The 15,558-nt window shown below is 38.7% G+C and overlaps 1 protein-coding gene across 1 annotated transcript in view; it reads left to right on the forward strand.

Annotated features, from left to right (window-relative positions):
* The window catches only part of ASTN2 (astrotactin 2), a 188,877-nt gene that overhangs the window by 91,076 nt on the left and 82,243 nt on the right, over window positions 1-15,558 (forward strand). Inside the window, exons 7-8 of the mRNA XM_072430157.1 lie at window positions 2,409-2,493; window positions 6,557-6,631. Coding sequence (XP_072286258.1) covers window positions 2,409-2,493; window positions 6,557-6,631 — 160 coding nt within the window. The remainder of the gene's footprint in view (window positions 1-2,408; window positions 2,494-6,556; window positions 6,632-15,558) is intronic.

Consider the following 15,558-nt stretch of genomic DNA (forward strand, 5'->3'; position numbering starts at 1 on the left):
TCCAGCCTCCCCTTCATAAAACTTCTCTCTGACCTCTCTCAGTCCTACGCAATTGTACAGGATTTTCTTATGGTCCTAAATTGGTTACTCTGATATTGACACAGACACTGAGAAACTGTGTGGCACACCCCAGACAATGTGTAATATTACAGCCAGGGATCACAATACTCCAGGACCATGCATTTCAGGTCAAGGGACCATCCACAGTGCCAATGAAGAAGACATTACTAGATGATTAGGAACAAGACTAAAGGGTTGCACCTAACGGAGGAAAGAGATGATAAGGAAACTGAAGTTCAAATGTAGAGTTGAAGCAGTGAATCCAACATTCATTGAAAATTCTTAAAAATACAAAAGAGCTGGGAGATTCCCCACTAAAAAATGTTGCTGAATGTCATACCCTCTGCTTTATCAATAGACCCCAATAGGACCATTAATCTCTGCCCTGGAGAGAATTTACTAATCTCTGAAATACAGAATTTTGTAAAATTTAAATTTGTAAATGCAACGTATAAATCTATCTTAAAATAGGCAAGTGAACAATGGTCCTTTGAGGAAAAGGCAACAGGTATATAGTATGAAATAACCATTTCCAAACTAAAAGAGATTCTGAATCCTCATGTAAGATGGCGATTTCTAAATTTATAATGAACCCATTACCGCTCCAGCTACACTTTCTCATCAAATGCTTCCCTCGCCGGACTGGGTCTTTTTTTATATTCTTAAAACATAAAAAACATCCTGCAGTGTGCCAGCTAATAATGCAGGAAATTGTATTAGTAGCAATAGCCATAGGAAACATCAAATTCTACCTATGACAGTAAAGAAATACAACCCTATGGAAGTGAGGGCCAATAAAACAAATTAATCTTTGCAATGCATAGACATTTTCCAGTGTTGTATTTCTAAGTATAGAAATATGCATGTTAATCTGCTAGAAAGACACCAACATTTTTTGGGGGAACTGAGAACACGCAGCAATTTTGTAGGCTGAAGGGTGTCAGCCTTGGGCAGTTGGCTTTTGTTAGAAAACTCAAACCTATCCATTGTCCTCATCGCTACACCTTAGGGAAATATAGCTTTGTAGCCAAAAGAAAATAATTGGGAATACTTAGTACACTGATAAACAGAGAATTGTGCGCAGAACACAGAACAACTCAGAAATTCAGCCAGGATCAACAAATACGTATATTGTCTTGTAGTTATTGGCTAAAAAAGTACTTTTATTGGTACATTAAAGATAACGCTCGGCTAAACTGTAGCACTTCCATGTAGGTAATAGGAGCTCATTTGACATCAATAAGATCAATGATTGATGTTCCAATGTATATAAAAAACACATCTGTACCTATTTTTACTGATTTTGGGACAGTCCCCTGACCTCAGTTTTTGCTAGTTTATGCCTCAGTATTGCTAGGAATGCTGACCAGCTGGTGGTCACCTTAAAGCAGTGATGTTACAACCCAAAATGATGAAGCAAAACTCATATTAAAATGGAGTTTTAAACACCAGTTCATTGGAATATTGGATTTGGAATGAATTACCACTTTATTCCACTTTAGGGAGTCTTGCCTGAGCCATTTAGGAACAACCTGTTCATGTGGTTACAAGAATTTGGTTGGCATTATTATCTTGAATTTATATAGGGCCACAGGTTTATAGAGCCCTTTGCAGGTCATGCCACTATCTCCCACCATTCTGCTATGTGTATAGATATTTTACAGCAAAATGGGTATGGAAAGTGATTTTATATGGGAGGGAAAATCTTATGATTAGGCCTTGGTATCAAGGATTTCCCATCCCTATTGGTTTAATGGAAAGGGAACCAAAATTCTAATATTTTACTTGTTTTTCATCAACAATAACGAGAAACAATAAACAATAAATTACGAGAAACAATAATGTGAAACATCCAGTGTGACATAACAACATATGGGATCATACATGCAATATTGGGTATATAAGTAAGTCCATGAATAAGGCAGTTAAGAATGCCTATGCGTTTTGCTTTATAGGCTTCTTCAGGGGAGTTTGTAACAGAGTTTCACAATGCAAACACCATATATCAATGAAAACCATATAACTATACATGCGTTGACAAGGAATTTATCATTTGTAAATATAGTGGTAGGGAGGGAAGAGGGGGTTGCGGAAAGGTGGAATAGGAGATGGGGGGAAGTAGTATATGATGTGGAATGTGGCTTTATATACATTTGACAAATGTAAATAAATGTATATAATATAAATGTAAGTGGTTTCAATTGTATTTACTTCAATGATTTCAAATAAGTATGTACTTTATTTTTCAGCCTAGATTTTATTTAAAAAAAATCTCTAAAGGTAAATTATTAGAATGGTTTTGATTGCCTTTTTAATTTTAAACTGTATAGTTATTTTGTATTTCATAGGTGAATGTAGCTGTCATGAAGGTTATGCTCCAGATCCAAATCATCCACACCTGTGTCTACGCAGTGACTGGGGGCAAAGTCAAGGGTAGGTTCTTGGCACGTATTTTACATTGCACCTCATGATATCTGTTATTGACCTTGGATCTGTTGCATATAAGTAAAGTCTTTTTAATAGAAAATAGATTTCAGTAAATAACCATTAAAAGCAGACCTTGACTTGAGCACACTTATCTTTCAAACACTACAAGACAAGCCACTTGTATAAGATTATAAATGATACAGAAAATCTGGAGCTTCTTCTTTTCCCTGACCCATGTTGTCATTCATTCATTAGCACTGTGTGGCTTTTTTTCTAATATGAATTAATCTCAAATGTTTAACTCAAGATGTTTGGACAACACATGCAGGGTTCTTGGTAACATACATAATAGTGCTTGCAATGAGTATTTAATAAATCTAAAATTGCTTATTTGCAATTATAGTTGGCTTTGTGTATAAAATGATCTTCTGGGATCTTTAAGGTTGTCATTAAATGAACTACCAATATATATGGCCTGGCCCAAAAAAAAAAAAGTACACATTCCAATACTTGGTTATGGCATCGATTCACCATAATACCATTTCGAATAACCTAAACAATGCCACAGTGTTTTTTTCCCTCCAGAGTTGCATTCCTTTCACCCCAAGATCTTATACTGATGATGGAAGAGTTGGAGCTGTATAACGTCTTCTCCAGCTCATCCTAAAGATTCTCCATGGAGTTCAGGTTTGGACTCTGTGGTGGCCAATCCATTGGTGAAAACTATGTCTCATGCTTTCTGAATCTATCTTTTTTATTCTGAGCCCAATGAATCCTGGCATTGTCTCCTTGCAATATGCCCATGTCACCACAGAAGGAAATCTTTGGAAATACATTATCGGAAATAATTCAGTATATTCAGGGAGTCAACTGACCTTGTTTGTTAGGCATATAATGCTGCTAAAACTAGACCTGACCAACTGAATCAACCCCATAGGCACCCCAGATCATAACACTTGCCTCATAGGGACCCCAGATCATAACAGTGGACTCACAGGGACCCCAGTTCTTAACATTGGCCTTACAGGGACCCCAGACCATAACACTGTCCCCACAGGCCCCCAAATCATAAGACTGCCCTTTCAGGCAGCCCAGATCATAACAATGGTCCCACAGGCACTCCAGATCATAACACTGGTCCCACAGGCACTCCAGATCATAATACTGCTCCTGTAAATACCCCAGATCATAACACTGCCCCCCTAGGCACCCCAGAACATAACATTGCCCCCACAGGCTTGGAAAACATTTTTTGGCCAGGCAATGTATTTTTAAAATGTATTCAATGCACCCCAAGATCCTATATTGATGATGGGAGAGTCGGAGCTGTATAATATCTTCTCCAGCTCATCTCAAAGATTCTCAATGGAGTTCAGATCTGGACTCTGTGGTAGACAATTCATGGGTGAAAATGATGTCTCATGCTCTCTGAATCTCTCTTTTACAATCTGACCCCAATGAATCCTGGCATTGTCATTTTGCAAGATGCCAATCTCACCACGGAAGGAAATTTTTGGAAATACATACATACTTTGTAATTCAGTAAATTCAGGTAGTCAACTGACCTTGTTTGTTAGGCATTTAATGTTGCTGAAACTAGACCTGACCAACTGAAGCAACCATAAGGCACCCCAGATCATAACACTGACCTCAAAAGAACCCCACATAATAACACTGGCCTCATAGGGACCCCAGATTGTAGCACTTACCTCATAGGGACTAGGGATGAGGGAGTTTTGAAAACTCGATCTTGTGGCGAATCCGTTTATGGAAATTGTAAGCGAGAATGACCAGTGTATATTCGCCAAATGAGACAGAATTTTAATTAAAAAAAAATTGTGGGCTGTGCTGATCAATGAATGCAACCACGGCTGCATTTATTGATCAGCTCAGTGTGCGATACCACGCACTGGAAGTTAAAAAGGGACAAGTCTCCCTATTCAAAACCTCTAGTGCTCTCTGGTTGGCGTTGAAGCGTCATCAGGATTTTCCTTTCCTCAGCCAGAGAGCACTAGAGGTTTTGAATAGGAAGGCTTGTCCCCATTTAACTTTTAGTGCGTGGAATTGCACACAGGATTCCCAGGGCTGCATGAATGAATGCAGCCCTGGAAATCTACTGCGATGCCCAAGCACTAGAGGTAATTAACCTCTAGTGCCCTGGAAATCCACTGTGATCCCTGGGAACTAGAGGTTAATTACCCTCTAGTGCCCGGGGATCACACACAGGATTCTCAGGGCTGTATGAATGAATGCAGCCCTGGAAATCCACTGCAATCCCCAGGCATTAAAAGTTAATTAACCTCCAGTGCCGGGAATTGCACACAGGAATGCAGCCCTGGAAATCCTCCTGTACTTATTTCCTGGAACTTCCTATGGGTTCACAAAATCGATTCGCCGAAATTTCGCCGGAGGCATTCTCACTTATCCCTAGTGGAGACTGCAGATCATAACACTGGCCCCACAGAGACCCCTGATCATAACACTGGCCTCAGAGGGACCCCAGATTTTACCAATGTTCTCACAGGGACCTCAGATCATATCACTGTCCCCATAAGCCTCCAAATCACAACACTGCTCTTTCAGGCAGCCCAGATCAAACCCCGGCCCCCCTAAGCAACCCAGGACATAACATTTCCCCAACAGGCACCCTAGATTGTAACATTGCCCCCACAGGCTAGGAAACTATTTTTGGCCAGGCATTGTATTTTTATTTATTTGTTAGAGTCTGGTGCTAACAGTAAAGAATCACTGGTTGTCTGTAGGTTATATGAAACTGGCAAATCAACGGACTATTTCACATGCCTTGCATATAGATATTTTGTAGAAATTTTGGCAGCATTTTGGAGTCCATGGCAAAGGCATAATTATGAGCCTTCAAGGAGCAATGAGATCTAAATGGCTCCTGATGGTTACAAAATCTCCCTGGGAGCTCATAAGGGAGCTGTCCTGTTATTTGTCGGTTTAGCTTTTTTGGGCATCTAGCTCCTGGAGATGAATAAATACCCAATACAGTAATTTTACAGATATCAGTACGTTTGTTGTTGAGTCTACCATGGTAGGCTTTTCGTGTGGAGTGAATCCTTGGAGGCACATAGGTTCTGGGATGTTGCCTACCAATACATAAGATGGAGACTTTTACTGCCTAAAGGGATACATATATTGAAATGTGTTTTATGTGCTTGTGTTGTGTTTGTGTCTTTGTCTTCTCTGGGAATTGTAGAAACAGTTAATGCTTGCTAGATAATCTTGTATCTTGGTAACAGAAATATCGATGTGTTGTTCCACAGTAGTTCTTATCAAGGTTTCTTTTTGTAAATGTTTTTTTTTTTTGGTCCTGCAAAGTTTTGTGATGTATTTGTTTGCGCATTGTTTTCAATATTAAACAGTTTTGTTGCTCAGCGACTGTGTCTATACCATTGATCATGTGCACAATATAATCTTTTTTATTATGTACAGTTATTTGTGTGTTTTTCTTTGCTGACTGCAACTTGGAAACCACAGAGGAATTTTATTATCGATTTAAATTTTTATTTTTTTTATGTACAATTTATATGTCACATGTCATCAATAATAATTTTTTTAACATTTCCTGCTTTATTCTGTGCTAGAGGGAGGTAAAATAACATGAACACTGCAATTTCCTGTGTCCTTACTTCACTGTTTAGTGTAGTGTTTCCAATACAATACCTACAATATGATGAGGCTGATAAAGGTCATTGTAATCAAGATCGTTTGTCTTCCTGTGGTCCATGACAGTCAATTGAACATTTAGGGTCATGATACCCCCTTGCCTCTCTGTAAGCAACAAGATTGAAGTGTTGATATATCCATGCTATTAAGACCTGAATACGTAAAACACTCTACATTTTTTTAAAAACTGAACAAAATGATCACTCATCCATATGAAACGTATAGGAGCAATTAAGAAAGTGAAATAAAAATGTAAATAATTGTAGTAAATCCAAGTTCAGAATACAAGAATATATTGCAGTGAATCTTAGTTACTCAGGATATTGTAGGAGATTGATTCGAAGTATATAAATATTCAAAAAATGTCTTCTTTTCTCAGCCCCTGGCCGTACAACACCTTGGAACGAGGTTATGATTTGGTGACTGGACAGCAAGCGCCTGAGAAGACCCTCAGGTAGGAGAGGACAGTGGAAGTTTTTGTATTTTTTAAGGTAGTTGTTTTGCTTGAGAATAAATCCTACTGGCAGACATTTTGGTAAGCTAAAAAGAATTGTTTTTGGATGCACAAAATAATAACAATGCAGTGGCTAATGAGAGAATCCCAGCATCCGATGGGGACATGCATTCCGAGACACCCAGAATGGTTGGATACAATGGCAGCTCCTCAAAAGAGCAAAGAATTGACTCATCCACCAAAAACAAATGTATTTTACAGAATTTTTTTGTTTATTGAAGGTATTGAATCCTCAGAAATCCCAACCTCTCTTTGGTCCAAAACAAAGCAAATGAAAAACTTTTTCAGAAGTCGGTCCAATTTGCTTTTCATAGTCCTTAGTCCTTGCTGGTCATTAAATGTTGAATAATAACTAACAAGTATAAACTACAAATATAACTATAAACTATAAAAACAATAACTATAAATCATGTTTCTTCTATTTTAAATCATTTTATTTTTTTTTTTAAATATATGTTTTTAGTTTTGCAGTTGCCTCCCTCAGATCCATTTTCATTAGTGAGCTTTTTTCAGAATAATGATGTCATTGAAAAAAATGAGTCTTTTAATGTGGAAGGTAAAAACTACAGCTTGTTCTATTTGAACTAAGGAAACAAAGTCCTGCCTCTACTGAGTTTCACCCCCAGTCTATTCAAACACAGTGTATATCAGTGTTTCCCAACCTTTTTTAACATGGGGGAAATCCTTGAAATAACTTTTTAACTTTTTTAGCAAAGTCCCAAAGAGGAAGCCTGCAGTCTCATGGGTTACTTAGGTTACATATTTCAGGAGACTGCCGGATGCTCCTTCTCTGCATGCCCCAAGATGCAGTACTGCATTAGCAGGCAATTTCATAAAATATGAAAAAGCAAGCCCTCAATTTCACATATGTGCAGTGAGATCAATGTTCATTTTTGTTACATTTGGAGCAAGACAAATCACCCAATCTCACACCTGTATAGTGCGAGATTGGGAAACATCATGAAAAACCAGGAAAGAAGAAGCAAGACGATGGTGGCATTGAAAGAAATGGCAAGCCCTGGAAAGAATAGGAAGCCGAGACAGCTCTTTTCGATGGGATTTGTTGGGCATGGTTTGTTCACTGAAATCGTGGTTTTAACTAGTTGTTTTTTAATGAAAGTTACACTTTAAGATCATTTGTAATTTTCTATTTTTAATACAATACAATACAATGTACAATGTAAATGCAATAGAGGATGGATAGGATAGGATGTCAAGTTTTATAGCTACCTGTGCCTCCATTGGGAAGATTCACCCCCTATTTATCCTGTTGACCATTACCAAATAAATTCCTCTATAGGGACATTCTTGTGACATTCATGGATTCACGTGGAAAGATTACCTGTTTCTTTTTTTTCTATTTCCTGTTGTGTCTCCTGCAAAGCATTACCTGCAGGAAATATCAGGTAAAGCCATTACCAGGGGAGTTCTGTGATTTCAGTAAGAGGTAGTCAATACTTTGATTGGTTCTACTCTATGTAGGACCAGTATACCAGAACAATGATAATGGCAGTGTTTTTAGTTCGGTTCACATGACACATAGAATGGGAACAGATGAATAAAGCATTGGAGAGACTTGAAGTGTCTTAAAAAGCTGTCTTGAACATTCCAAAACCAAGTCCAAATGAATGTGACTTTCTACTACTATTTACCATGACCTGGATTAATAGGGAACCTTTACAGATATATTGCATATAGATATTGGACTTGTGGATATTCATGCTCATATATACCATCAACCTATAAATCAGACCTCAGTTGGTGGTAAGCACTGCAAGCTAAGTTGACTGCAATATAATTAAAAGCCTAATGCCATTTCCAGCAAATGATCTGAACTATGTCAATATTAGCAGATTTGAGCGTGCTTACTACATCCACAGTTCTAATTACACCCTGGCCTTAACCTTCTGCTAATGAATGAGAGATGACTGTGACCTTGCAGCTTTTAATCAAGTCAGTATAATCAGAATAAGAGTCATTTTGAGAGCCTGTGATCTCTGTGACATGTGCAGTTTTCAGGCTTGAAGAACACAATACAGGATGTTCCAAGACTATTATATGGATTAGCCCTGCAACCAGTATGAAACTCAAACAATTTACAAAAGTACTTATGTAGCTGGTATAGTTTGCTGAATAGAACATTTGTTTGCTTCATACAACTGGTTGCATACTAGATGTTAGGAAGCAATTGTCCAGCCAGCAATCCTGTGAAGTAAGCCACCACAGGTTAGCGCACCCTTTAATTCTCTTTGACAGCATCACTTAAAGCAGCAGGGGAGATAAAAAAAAAATGGCAGTCCTCCGCTCTGCAGTTTACCGCATCCCCAGTTTCTTTTTAACTGTAACTGGTGTTTCAGAAATCTCCTGCTCTTAGACTCCTATACAACTAAAGGGATTTGGAGTTATACTGCAGCTAATGAGTGTCTTTTGTGGCATTAAGCTGTGCTTACTGCTGGTGTGTCATTTTGTTAGATTTACTGTTGCTGAATTTGCCTGTTCCTGACCTTGTGACTTTCTGCTGCCTGGACCGACCTCTTGCCTGCGTCCAAAACTCTGCTTTATCTTTGCCCTTAAATACCTGGACTGGTGGACTGATTAATTGTACTTGTATATGACCTCTGGCTCAGTGTTCTGTACTTGCATATGCTGGAATCTTTACCTACATTATCTGTGGGCTCCTGGACCACTTTCAGTCCTTCCTCAGGCAACATCCCTTGCACACATAAGTCCTGAGAGCAACCGCGTGCAGGGATGGTGCAGCTAGCCTCCCAGTTCGCTTTAGGCAGAGAGTGCAACGTTAGGATCTGGGGGTTCTGGTAGATCATAGACTTAATAACAGCATGCAATGCCAAGCTGCAATATCTAAAGCTAGTAAAGTACTTTCTTGTAATAAAAGAGGAATAGACTGCAGAGATAGTGACATAATCCTGCCCCTGTACAAAGCATTGGTCACACCACATCTGGAATATGCAGTCCAGTTTTGGGCACCAGTTCACAAAAAGGACATTGTGGGATTGGAGAGAGTGCAGAGAAGGACAACTAAACTAATAAAAGGAATGGAGGAGCTCAGCTATGAGGAGAGATTAGCTGAACTGAATCTATTCTCCCTTGAGAATAGACGTATAAGGGGGATATGATCACCTTGTATAAATATATAAATGGTCCATATAGAGAACTCTCTTCCCCATTATTTACTGTAAGATCATTACAAAGCACAAGGGGGGCGCTCTTTACATCTGGAGGAAAAGAAGTTTAAGCTCCGGATAAGGAAGGGATTCTTCACTGTAAGGTGTGTGAAAATGTGGAATCGGCTCCCTCAGGAAGTAGTTTCAGCAAGTTCAATAGATTGCTTTAAGAAAAAGCTGGATGATTTCTAGAAGCACAGAATAAAACTGGGAATGAAAGATTTAAAGTAAATATAACAGAGACTGCTGATCCAGGGAACATCCGATTGCCTCATGGAATCAGGAAGGAATTATTTTCCCCTGTTGGAGCAAATTGTACCAGGGGTTTTTTTTTTCCTTCCTCTGGACCAACTATATCCGTAGGGTTTTATATCTGGGATATGTTTATTTCCCTAGTGGTTGTACTTGTTTGTCATTTTTCAACCTGACCTACTATGTAACTCTCTAAAAATTTTACCTATATAAGCATATAGCAAGGGAACATTGCAGGTTCATCCTAATTGTTGCCTACATTATAGAGTTTTGTGGTTCCAGGGACAATGCTCGCACTATGTTGGGTTTTCATGATGGGATCTTTACTTTTGCACAGTTCTAACAGAATTTAAAGTATATTGGTGATATAGTTATCTAAAGGGTCTGTTTAAAAATAGGCAAACATGGCTGTCTTTTATTTGGTTCATTTTTGCCAAACCCAGTTGAACCGCGTCTACCCACATTCCTGAAAACCACCAGCTCATGGGGTGCAGTCCATTGTGTATTGTAACATCTGGCATGATGTATAAATTGCCACACCTGTCCATCACCAACCAAACAAAACCGCTAGCTAATGGGAGTGCTGCCCTGTGTGTATATTACAGTAGGCTACATGTTTACATTTGTTCACGTTTGTTAGCACGTACAACAGGCAGTTTTTTCATTGCCTGAAGCAACTGAGCCTCTGGCAACACTAAGCTAATGAGAACACGACCCCTTATATAATGTACAACCAATTCAAAACAAAAATACGGCTTGGTTCTAAAAGAACCAACTAGCACGTAGGATGTTTAGGTCGATATTGCAATCAACCAGAATCTAAACAACACTAGTCCATTTCTTTTCTTTTTCTTACACTAGACTTTTATATTCATCCCTGTGCAGATTTTCCCAGCAGGGCAGGAAGTAAAGACAAATCTCTCTACCCAAGATGTGGATGCCAGTTAAAAGCCAGCCTTACATCTAATCCTTCCGCACTCTACACAAAACTAGCAAAAAGGTTTTTAGCTTTAAATATACATTAATAAAAGATCTAAAATTATTGTACTAAAATGGCTACAGTATTCTTTAGAAGCTGATTTTTTTTTTCAATTTTGTTTTAATGAAGAATTTACAGTTATAAGATTAATTGGGTAATACAGTATATTTTATAGTTGCAGGATTAATTGGGGAACTTGCTGTATTTCCGCCACTGCTGCTGCTTCAACGTGGTGTGACTCGAGATATTTAAGACTTTAAGCTGCTTAAGAAGGCACCTTTGGTGTCATATTGTCTTTATATTATTTTTCATAGTCTCACATCACAGCATGTTCCCCTAAGTCACATAATTCTGTCATATTCTATACAAATCTGAGTGACTTTTATAGCTATGTCTATTATTATCCAGTTCTTAATATGATAGAAATTGGATGCGTGTGTCTTTTGTACCTCTTTATTGGATACTTTACCCGTTTAAACATATAATGGCATTATGTTCTTTTTAGAAGTTTGCTTCTTATACTTTTAATTCTATAGCTTTTATTATATGTGTGAGAGAGAATTCAGATTTAACCATTTGTTGGTTATTTGATAGAATATTTGTCACTTAGAAACCACCTAGAGCAGAACTTGATTTAAAAAAAATCACTGACCCTTTCTTGTTGAAAGCCTTTGAGCAATGTACTTACTTCAACTCACTCACAAGTGGCATGCTGTCTTGTGTTCTGACTTTCTGGAGCTATCTATTATGTCCCACATTGCCATCTTCATTCTTCCTGCTTTTTGATAATGTTGCATGATCTCACACAACATATGTGTAAGATTGGGGGATGTGTCTTCTTCCAAATGTATATAAAGAACCTACAAATTCACTCTTCTCATGCGTGAGATTGTACAATTGTGTATATCATTTTGAAGAAGGCCCCCAAAGGTGCAGTGCCCAAACTCGGCCATGCTCAGAAGGAGCTGCCTGCAGCTTCCTGAGATATGTAATATACGTATCCCAGGAAGCAGTGGGTTTCCCTAGGGTCTTTACTGCCACATCAGTGAAGGCGGAATGGGTGGAAAGTTTAAAAAAAATGATTAAAAACACAGGGAAAGCAGCCTATTACGTTTTTGGAAGTCCAAAGAAAGGTCCACTTTATCCTTGAAAGTCATCAGCTTTTGGTGTGCTGTACACTGTATATAATACCAGCTGGCTCATTATATATATTTCACACTTTACAACAACCAACCATACCTACTCATGACCCTGAAACCCTAAACCACCAGCAAACGGGATCACAGCTCAGTGGGAATATTACCAGGCTAGATGTTCACATTTTCACTGGATAGTATGTACAGTATGTCACCTTTCTGGAGGTATTAGGAGCTATTGAGCCTCTGGCAAAAAAAAAGGTTCCAGGAGGTAGAGGTTTCTGGCAAAATAGACATGCAAAATTTCTCTTTTATGTTTGACCCTTACATGGCATGGCACAAATTCACCCGCCATCCAATAGCCAAAGTAGAATATTGTGGATCTGGATATCCTCCATAGAGTCACCGGCAAAGATGGTGGTTTTGTGGGATGCCGTGGTGATATGTTCCTGGGCCTGTCATCATTGCAGGGCAGTGTCCTAATTGACAAGTATGCTGTTCATTTTTTGCACAATATGGCAAAAACTTACCCGCCACCAATGAGTTCAGTTCCACTTAAAGACATGAATAAAAGACAAAAGTCTTGAATGGGAAAGATTAGATGTGGCCATGCATGCCTCCCATGGATCTCAGGATATTATGAAGTAGGGCCTCAAATGCACAGCAATTTTTTTAATCTTCATGTATCCCCATCCTAAATAGGGCCCTGAGAAGATGGGGCCCTGAATGCGCAACCTTCTTTGCACACACTACATAGTTAGTCCATCAAGTTCAACCACTAGGGAAATAAACATATCCTAGATAAAACCTTAAGGACATAGATGGTCCAGAGGAAGGCAAAAAACCTCTGGTACATTTTGATCCAACGGGAAAATCCCTTCCTGATTCCATGAGGCAATCGGATGTTCCCTGGGTCAGCAGTCCCTGTTATCCTTACTTCAAAGCTTTAATACCCAGTTATATTCTGTGCTTCTAGAAATCATCCAGCTTTTTCTTAAATCAATCTATAGTAGTGGCTGAAACTACTTCTTAATGGAACCTATTGCACATTTTCACAGACCTTACAGTGAAAAATCCCTTCCTTATCCAGAGCTTAAATTTCTTTTACACCAAACACAAAGAGTGACCCCTTGTCCCTTGTAATGACCTTAAAGTGAATGGAAGCGAGTTCTCTATAAGGACCATTTGTATATATAATTTTATTTGATGTTCCATACTAAAAGCAATAACCCCGAGCCACACTCTGGGTGGAATTTCCAGGGAGGTTAAAACTCCCACCTTGTTCGCGAGTTCCAGCGACATCCTCCAGCAATGTCCGCGGCATCCTCCAGTGATGTCCGGCGTCTTCTTTCCCTGCCGATGCAGGCAACTCTGTCCCCAGTTTGTGGACGTTGATAACGTGAGGTCAGAGGAAGCAGATGCCAGCTGGGCATCTGCTTGAGAGTGCCTGACTGGAGGGCGGTACAGTCATGCAGGTAGGCGGAACCTGGTGGGAAATTTAAAATAATGAGGATTTTTAAATGCACCGCTTTTGCATTTAAAAATCCTCAATAATTATACCGACAGGGGGATTAGGCAAATGCCTTTTACTTAAAAATTAACTGCTGCTACTTGCAGTGATCATTTAATGAAACACATAAATATTTACAATGTTTCACTTTCAGCAACTGATGGGAGGCACTGTTCATTCTTGCACACCAGGGCAAAAAAGATCCTTCCCTGGCCTACTGATTCCTCTTCTGGCCCTTGTTATTAGCACCCCTCTCCTTTTCACTTCTCTCTGCATGCTCCCTCCTTCTAAATTTTTTTTTGTAATTATGTTACCATTTCTACAGTCCATCTAAATATAAACTCGCTACTTCCTAATTTAACTCTACCATATGGCTTCATCAAGTTTTCCTAACACCTTACGTTCGCGTATTTTCTGATCAGCCTATTTGCTTCGAACACCAAGTTCAGGAACTTTATATACTAAATGATCTAATTAGAACTTGATAACTTTTATCTGCAAATTTTGGAGTGTGTTAAGTTATTAAAATTAGTATTTTTCTGAGATCTGTTGTTTCCTTTTTTACATTCTAATGACACTGTATGGCGAAAGGTTTGTGGACATTTGAGCAACCATTCCTAGTCTCTATGGCAAGGATGTTCAAACAAAATGTGAGTCTGAAAATAAAATGGAAAAATAAGGCCTAATATAGTGAAATATTGAAAAAAAATTATGAAAGTTTCATAAATGGCATCCAAGAGCATTTGGTGTAGGTGCACCCATTAATTAAAGGCATTGCATGCATGCCAATGACGAAAACTCTGACCTTTGCGTGAATACTCCTCTCTTGGTTAATGGGCACAGGGTGGATTTATATAAAACAAAATGCATGGTAAGACATTGTCTTACAATAGCTCCATTAACAATGGTGTAAGTCTTTTGGAAAGCATATGGTTGGTCTCAACCCAAAGTTATTGCCAATATTTTTGCCATTAACTATGTTTATGACTAGCTGATTAACTGGAATTGTCTGGGTTTTTATTTATTGCAATCCTATATTATAGAGGAAAAGGTATCAAATAAAGCTAGAATGTTAAATCAAAGACATGTTTAGGTACAATATACAATTAAAATACAATTAAATGAACCTAAATTAACGGCATATTTTCCAATGCTGTTTTAAATGTTTTAATTAGAACATTGTGCTTATGAAACATGCTTTGCATCTTTAAGACAATCTGAATTTTTGTTCCTGAGATGTAGGTGCACCTCTGGTCAGTTTCTATTAGTTCGTTTTCAATAAAATATAGTTGTAGAAATTTTGGTGCTTGATCTGTCAGTGTCATCTGTCAGCATGTGGATGGAAATCCAAGCTGTTGAACAACTGATGTGGTGCCGAATGATGTCATTTGGAAACATAAATTGTTTTTTCTGATGTTTTAAGAAAATGATTTGACTCTGAGGTATTTGCTGATGTATAATTCTAAAGTTTTTGTGGTGGTTTCCATGACTGTGGCAAGACATAGCTCAGTCAACTTGCTCCCAAACTAAACCCTTCAATCTTTAATTACCCCTTCCCCCTCCCAAAACCTTATCTACCCCACCTATACTCATTAAACACACCAACGTTGCTTAAATGGCCCGCAGGCCTTTTATTAAACAACTATTTTATCATAACAAATCTAACGGGCAGCACGGTGGCTCAGGGGTTAGCACTCCAGCCTTTGCAGCGCTAGGTCCTGGGTTCGAATCCCACCCAGGACACTATCTGCATGGAGTTTGCAGGTTCTCCCCGTGTCTGCGTGGGTTTCCTCCGAGTACTCCGG

Source organism: Pyxicephalus adspersus, chromosome Z (genome assembly GCF_032062135.1).
Source record: "Pyxicephalus adspersus chromosome Z, UCB_Pads_2.0, whole genome shotgun sequence".
Classification (NCBI taxonomy): Eukaryota; Metazoa; Chordata; class Amphibia; order Anura; family Pyxicephalidae; genus Pyxicephalus; species Pyxicephalus adspersus.